Here is an 8,470-nt window from a genome sequence, read left to right on the forward strand (position 1 = left end):
ACTTAACAAACGTTCAAGATGGAACGTGTGTTTTACTTTACAAAAGTTCAAGATGGAACGTGTGTTTTACTTAACAAAAGTTCAAGATGGAACGTGTGTTTTACTTTACAAAAGTTCAAGATGGAACGTGTGTTTTACTTAACAAACGTTCAAGATGGAACGTGTGTTTTACTTAACAAAAGTTCAAGATGGTAGGAGTGTTTTATTTAACAAAAGTTCAAGATGGAACGTGTATTTTATTTACTTAACAAAAGATCAAGATGGACGTGTGCATTAACTTACCTGAGTTTCTGTAAGTTTCAGTGTTTTGGAAAGTTGCATTCTTTTCGAAACCGACAGATACTTGCTTCGTTCGAACTCAGCTTCGAGAGCTTTGATCTGAGTCGCTGTGAATGCCGTTCGAGGCCGCTTTTTCCTTTCTTCTGACGAGTGACATCTATTGGTTGATTCTGAAACAAGATAAAAAAACTTTTATTCTGTAGGCTTTTACATGTTCTAAACTTAATCTGAATAACTTATTATTTCAATTTAAAAAACTGTTGGCTGAACGTCAATCTTATTTTCACTACAATAGAATCTACACATACGTAGCTTAAATATTTGATAAATACGATAGAAATGAACGAACTATCGATATTCTAAACTAATCATATCTTGGAGCTTAATTTCTACGGAAAACTTTCTTCATCAAGAATTAAGCTTCTTAACTGTTTGTTGTTAAGTGCAAAGGCTAAACAATAGGATAGCTGTACTCTGCTCACCGCAGGTATCGAAACCCGATTTTTAGCGTAATAAGTCTTTGGATTTAATCTGAGCCACCAAGGGTGCAAATTTCTTAATTACAGTTGAGCAAGTGAGAACTCAAGTTTTAAAATGAAAAAAAAAAAGAATCACAAAAAAATCACACCAATTATGCGTGTGTTGTTTTTGAATTTTTTACTTTTTGATAGTCTTAGATTAACAGGAATGTGACAAATTAATGGGGGATAACAGTAAAATATAAAATAAATTAAAACCAATTAAGAACTGTTAAACTTTGAAAAGTGTGTGTTTGCTTATAGTAAAGCCACATTGGGCTATCTGTAATGTTCACCGAGGGGAATCGAACCCCTGATTCTAGCGTTGTAAATCTAAACACTTGCCGCTGTCACACCGGGGGACAAACTTTGAAAAAGTAGCAATGTAAACTTGTTGTTGTTTGTTATTAAGCACAAAGCTACATAAAGAGCTATCTGTGCTCTGTCCACCACGGGTATCGAAACCCGGTTTCTAGCAGTATAATTCCGCAGACATACCGCTGTGCCACTGGAGGGAAGCAATGTAAGACAGAACAACTGTTTAAAAAATCTTTGGTGTTGTAAGCGTTTGAAGCTAATCGTCAAATATGAATATAGAACCAGATGAAATATAGATACTATGTAACTGTATTGTAAACCAGGACATGGGAAATGTTTTCATCAGAAAAAGTTTGGACATCCTCTATAATTAAGTGTTCGTTGTAATGCCTCAATCGATAGTTGAAAATAGTTCATTTTTGTAAGCACTTATCTGTTATCATTTGACCAATTAGAGAAAATGATAGTTTCTTTCTTGAAATCCAATTTGAATTCATAGAAATCAAGATTCTACCAAAATCACGTAATCGGCTATACCATAGTATACTCATTTCATTGTAGCATATTAGAAGTTCATGGAGTTTAATTCTTTTTTCTTTTCGAAATTTTAGGTTTCCCAGTAATACAGTTAGTGGTAAATTATTCAGACTTACATCGATAAAAGTCTGGGTTCGATTCCCCACGGTGGACACAGTAGACAGCTTAATGTGGCTTAGCTTTACAAAAAACAAACCAATCGAAGTTTTAGTATTTACAGTGAGGTTTTTTAGCTCCACTCTTATGAAAGTATATTACTCGTTTTTATGTTATTAACACTTTAAATGTATGTTACTGTTAATACTGTATCGACCAATTCCAACGGACAAGGTGAATAATACAAAAATTGAAGAAACGGTGTTTCTTTGAATCATTGCAAAGTAAAATCAAGTCTTTCAGCTCCATGCTAACAAGTATAAATTAACTGTTTAATCTATGATCTGGCTTTTTTGTTGTTTTTTAAAAATGTTTTGTGTTCAGTGATAACTCAAGAAAGTTTTAGTCCATGTTCTGGCCTTTGCTCCTTAACAATGTTTTGTGTTCAGTGATAACTCAAGAAAGTATAATACAAGGTTTAGTCCATGTTCTGGCCTTTGCTCCTTAACAATGTTTTGTGTTCAGTGATAACTCAAGAAAGTAGAATACTAGGCTTAGTCCATGTTCTGGCCTTTGCTCCTTAACAATGTTTTGTGTTCAGTGATAACTCAAGAAAGTAGAATACAAGGTTTAATATATGTTTTGGTCTTTGTGTTGCTTTTTAACAAAGTTATGTGTTTAGTAATCACTCAAGAAAGTAGAATACTAGGCTTAGTCCATGTTCTGCCCTTTGCTCTTTAACAATGTTATGTGTTTAGTGACCATTCAAGAAAGTATAATACAAGGTTTAATATATGTTTTTGGTCTTTGTGTTGCTTTTTAACAAAGTTATGTGTTTGGTGATCACTCAAGAAAGTAGAATACTAGGTTAATAAACATGCTTTCAAACTTCTATATGTAACAACAACAAAAAATGTGGCAAAGACTGCGTCAGTTTCCCTTTCAAGGAATCGAACGGCAGAGCTTTAGTAGCAGAACCTAATGGTTTAGACTGAATCCAATCAACACGCACCGCCTCCTCCCTACTGAACCCACCCTACTTCACTTACTCTGCTGTTACGCCGAAATACGATAGCTAAACATGGCGGAGACTATCAATGGGGCGTGACGTCTCTCCCGTGACCTCAGAGGAAGTGAGGTCAATACTCCTGAACGGCAACAGTCACATGGAGCGATTTGACATCTGTGTCCAATCAACAGACATCATTCTCATTAAACCGTTGTAGAAATCTCTCTGGAAGAACCAAGAAGGCTTCGAAGAGCCAGTCGGCGGCTGATAACACTTAGAAAAGTAATCCTTTATAGCTTATTCTAAGAACGTATTTGTGAAAGTAAAGAATGTAGAACAATTACAATATGTTTGCTATATTCAGTGCCGACGAGCCCTTTCGGAAAATACTAATACTCTTCAGGCCGGCTAGGTTATGACAGACACAGTACTGGCTGAGACACTATTCATCCTACCAAACTACACGAATAACAACTGATATGGTGTGAACTACACTAAGTTGGTGAAGTGTAATTTTCATGAACAGTTCGATGGATGGTAGGGTGTATCGGGACATAAAACGTCACTTTAATACTTTTTTATATTATCCTGATGGTGAAGGAAAGGTGAAGCGTAATTTTCATGAACAGTTCGATGGATGGTAGGGTGTATCGGGACATAAAACGTCGCTTTAATACTTTTTTATATTATCCTGATGGTGAAGGAATGGTAATCGGAGGTATAACATTGACACAAAAAAATCTGTTTTTTAAGCAGTAACGTGAAAAACTTAAACAGAAATTTCAACGAAAGTCGTTTGATATAGGCATAGTAATTATATTGAAATCCTGTATAAGTATATATATATATTTGCTAAGAAAGTAAAGTGGCCAAAATTGTTTAAAATCCAGGCTTAAGCATACCAGCTTATTGATCGTTAAAAAAGAGCTTCAAAATTAACTGCTGTCACTGTTATTTTTAGCATATCAAAATACACAATCCTCTTTTGTTTCATATGTTGGTATTGTAACTTATAACACACTGTTACTCACTTTACGATATCTGTGCTTTATATTACATTTCAAACTCTAGAGGTTCCTCGAAACGCCACTTGTAGTTGAGTTATTGTAGAATACAACACCTCTAAGCTCAGGAACTTTTTTCATTCACTCCTGACATAAACTTGGACAGGCTACATAACACGAGTTAATGTAACATCGCCCTTGCAACCTGTACTTGTAGGCTTCACTTGTAAGATATATCTTGCAACCAGTAGGACAGCGGTAATTTTACAGACTTACGATGCTAAAGTCAGGGGTTCGATTCCCCTCGCGGACACGGCATATAGCCCAACAAACAAATCATGTTCATAATTAAAGCGTCTCTAGTGATCTTTTTCGACATGACATTTAATACAATTACACCAAAGCAAGCATAATATTTGGGAATCAGGAAGTAAGATCCCAATGTCCAGTCCACACTATCAAAACCTCACTCAATGTCCAGTCCATCAAAAACTCATCCAGAAAGAGCGGTCTGAGCGGACGTGATTAGAATTTACAGATACATTATTAAAAGTTAAGAAATGTTTTGAAAATTAAAAAATCCCTGAAAATAGATTTATATTAGAGACAATAAGCTTATATATATATTTATTTAATTGATAACAATAAACATTTAGAAACGTTTCGCAAGTGCTGCTCGACGCAGTATTTGACCAACACCTTGTATGACATATAGCTAAATGAAACAGTCAGAGACCTCAATGTTCAGGCATAGTCGTTAGTAAGTTAGAACTGCTGACTAACAAGAAAGATAACCAATCAACACAACCATCCAACAACACTGTTACTTTTAACCGAATAGCGATGTTAACTTTAATATTTTAAAACATACACATATCTGAAAGAACGGGGAGTGTTAAACGGCTTATTGTGGGATCGAGCCTTGAACCTACCGATACCTAACCCAGTACTTTTGATAAGTTTTATGTTACTATAGTTACATCCGATATATTAGGATATGGAACGAAAATGGTGATAGTATTTTGGAAGTATGAATCCACTACAGAAAATCTAAACACCTCATATATATGTGTGTGTGTATTTGATATGACTTTGCATAAGCTCAATTGTTCAGATTATTTTAATGGGCAAATACACAATATGATATTATTTATAATAGACGAATATTTTCTCTTTGATTAGTGGGGATTTTCTTGATATCTTTACAACATTGCTTTATTAATTGTTGTTGTTGTTTTCTTAATGAAAAGCTACCCAATGGAATATCTGTGCTCTGCCCACCACGGGTATCGAAACCCGGTTTCTAACGTTGTAAGTCCGCAGACATACCGCTGTGCCACTGAAGGGCTTAGAGTTGTAAGTCCATAAAGTTACAACTGACCTACATTGTGTGGGGGGTAGGGGAGGGGCGTTATAGTAAAAAACTATCACTTGCAATTTCCAAAATCTGTAAAAATATTATCATTCAAAAACTTGAATTATTTTTCGAAAGCTGTATTACTATATTTATGAAAAATTTACAGAGACACACAGAATTTTAAACTCTCATAACATCCACGGATAAAAAAAAATACTTTCGATTTTATTACATTTTTATAAGCGTTTTCTTTCGGTTAAATGATATTCCTAAAATTCCAAGATGTCTTTATTTTTGTTTTAAAATGTTTCTTAGCCAGTAACGCTAGCAAATATGTTGTTAGTCTTTATAGTATGTACGTTTGTAAGAACAAGAAATTTTTGAAAGCTAATGATGTAACATATAACTTAATGAAACACAAAAAAATTCACTGATTGGTCCACATTTCAAATTTAGAAGCTTGAGTCGCATCTCGGATATCCTCGTCCGACATTAGTGCCATCTCCCGGAGATGATTTAAAGCTTCCTTCTCACGTGCTAACATATGTGTTTCTAGTGTAGGAATTTAAAACGAAACCATTTCTTTATAAGAAAGTTAAAGGACAGTCGAAGTTCCACGCAGCGGCCTACTGCCGCCAGGGAATGGGTCATTTATTCTCAACTATGTCTGACTCTCCAATTTCAAGCTACTCGGTAAGTGCTGAAAGTCCTGCAAAGGAAGAGAACTGATAATTTGTGCCCAGATCATGCATTTAGTGGATACTTTATGTTACGTCTACCATTCTTTTCCACGGAAAGTAACATTCTTATCATTTTTCTTAGAAAGTTTACCATTCTTTATCTTGTTTCCTTTAATATTTTCGTACAGAATATTTCGAGGAACTTTTTTATACTTCTCTTAGTTATACAGAGGGTTAAGTACGTTATATTAAAATGATTCTGTAACCTCACCATGGCATAACATTCCATGTTCAACGTCCAGTCATGCTTTACCTACAGCGTAGTTCTCCTTGCAAAAACCTGTCATGTTCAAAGCACAATGCTCCTCCCCGAAGCTTTCCCTAAGCCTAGTATGATGAATATGAATACCTTCGAAAACATTTCGCGTCATGTCGTGTACCACATTTGGGATTTTTTTAACCAACTGAACGGTATAAAATGGCACAAGACTTGTTACAGTTAACAAGATACACATATGCTTCATCACCATGTCCATTTTCACCAGCTATGCACATTTCATCCAGTTTTATGTAGTTGGTTTTATACTTCTGGATATATCATGGAAGCAGCTCGTTTCGCTTTTACAGACGAAGATTATGTTGTGCACTGTTGCCTGAGACATGTGAACTACTTTTTCCACTGACATTTGTGTTCATGTATTCTCACTTATTACAAAACGCGAAATTTTACTGATCGCAGCTTGGGTACGATTTGCTGTAGGTCTCTTTCTGGATGGTCCTGGGTCCCCAAATTGATCCACAATTCTTTATTTTCCAATTACAATAAGTAAAAGGGGTGTCTGCGTCTTGGAAATTCTAAATTTCCAATTTTAACACGCCTCTAGGATCTGAGTAGAAGAATATTTTGTGTCTAAAAGGATTGTCAGATACCCTTCTCAAAAACAATCAATTTTCGATGACACCAAATAATGTCAACATATCGTTTTGATACATTCAGTTTCACTACGACAACATATCAGCTGTGGTTGTCGCTTTACTTGCTAACATGCGCATTGAAAATAGTTTTAATATTCTGTATATAGAATATCTCATTGGCTTTTCTAACTCGATTAGCTATGTTAGATGATGTATATTAAGATTAACTCATGTTCAAAGTAACTTCATGAATACTGCTGCATTTGTTTTAGTACAATATACGAATTTTAAAACAAAACAACAACTTTGAATTTTAGTTGTAAGTATCGTCATCATTAATTTATTTGGTTGAGGAATGACAATAAAGAATACTCTCAGAAAAACAGTGTTAACTGTGTTAGTGAATATGAAATGATTTCCAATTCTAGTAATGTATTATCTCATTAAATGGATGTTTCAGGTATTTGTCATCCATTAACTTTAATGATTTTAAGTTAAGCTGTTTATGTTTGTAGCATAACATATTCATTCGTGTATTAATTCGTGTACCTACATGAATAAAGGGGGATCAAAAGTAAGTGTCTAGTCAATACTGTTTGTTGTAGAGTTTATAAACCCAACGACTAAGTCTGAGAACCCTATGGTTCAGGCATACCTGTCACAAAGTTGGACTGTGATTCAGAGAAGGCAACTGGTCAACAGTACCCACTGCCTGAAGCGAACAGTAGAGTTTATCGTCATTCTTATAACGCACCCAAAACTGAAAGTGTGAAAAGTGCTCCGCACGCTCTGAACTCAAGACACTTGGATCCTTAGCCCTACATGTTCACCAATAGGCGAGCCTACTTAGTACTATAAATGAATAAATGAAATAAAATTTTCTTATTAATTTTTTTAATGCTTATTCATTTGAACATTACATTCAACCAGATGTCATTAATGATACGTTAATAAATGGAATATCCTATAATATTGTTCGCTATCAGTTATGAACGTTTATACATGCGAATAAAACAAATTAGTTTTCAATAAAGGATTATTTTTTTTTACCAACGAACTGTTTTTTTTTAAGTTAAGCACAAAGCTACCCAATGGGCTATCTGTGCTCTGCCCACTACGGGTATAGAAACTCGATTTCTAGCGTTGTAAATCTGCAGACATACCGCTGTCTGAGACCTTTATAGTAATTTACTTTACTTAAGTAAAAAATAAAAAGTAAAAATAAGTCTTTGAAAGTACTTTAGGTTCCAGAAATAGGTAAACAAATAGATTATTTTATTTGGTAGTTTGACAATTCGTTGCCCCCCCCTCCCCAGTGGCAATAATCCCTTACAATTCTGAATTGTAATGTTCCACTTTAAACTTTCAACACAAAACTTTTTAATATTATATGTTAATACGATATAGGAAAATGAAAATAAGTTAGCCAATACTGTGTAAAAACTTACAACGAGACATATTATTGAAAATATTAAACATTAAAAACAGAAAATTTGTCCCTAAACAAAGCCTTGATCTCACTTAACTCTGGTAAAATGGTAGAGAAGTAAAAAAAAATGGTTTAGTTTCAATTTCGCTCAAAGCTACAAGAGGGCTATCTGCACTAGCTGTCCCTAATTTAGCAGTGTAAGACTAGAAGGAAGGCAGCTAGTCATCACCACCCACCGCCAATTCTTGGGCTACCCTTGTACCAACGAATAGTGGGATTGACCGTCACATTATAACACCTCTACGGCTAAAAGAGCGAGCATTTTGGT

The 8,470-nt window shown here is 34.8% G+C and overlaps 1 protein-coding gene across 1 annotated transcript in view; it reads right to left on the reverse strand.

Annotated features, from left to right (window-relative positions):
• The window catches only part of LOC111086240 (homeobox protein ceh-30-like), a 47,328-nt gene that overhangs the window by 7,195 nt on the left and 31,663 nt on the right, over positions 1 to 8,470 (reverse strand). Inside the window, exon 2 of the mRNA XM_022388324.1 lies at positions 283 to 449. Within this exon, the coding sequence (XP_022244032.1) occupies positions 283 to 449 (167 nt within the window). The remainder of the gene's footprint in view (positions 1 to 282; positions 450 to 8,470) is intronic.

The sequence above is a fragment of the Limulus polyphemus genome, unplaced genomic scaffold (assembly GCF_000517525.1).
Source record: "Limulus polyphemus unplaced genomic scaffold, Limulus_polyphemus-2.1.2 Scaffold947, whole genome shotgun sequence".
Classification (NCBI taxonomy): Eukaryota; Metazoa; Arthropoda; class Merostomata; order Xiphosura; family Limulidae; genus Limulus; species Limulus polyphemus.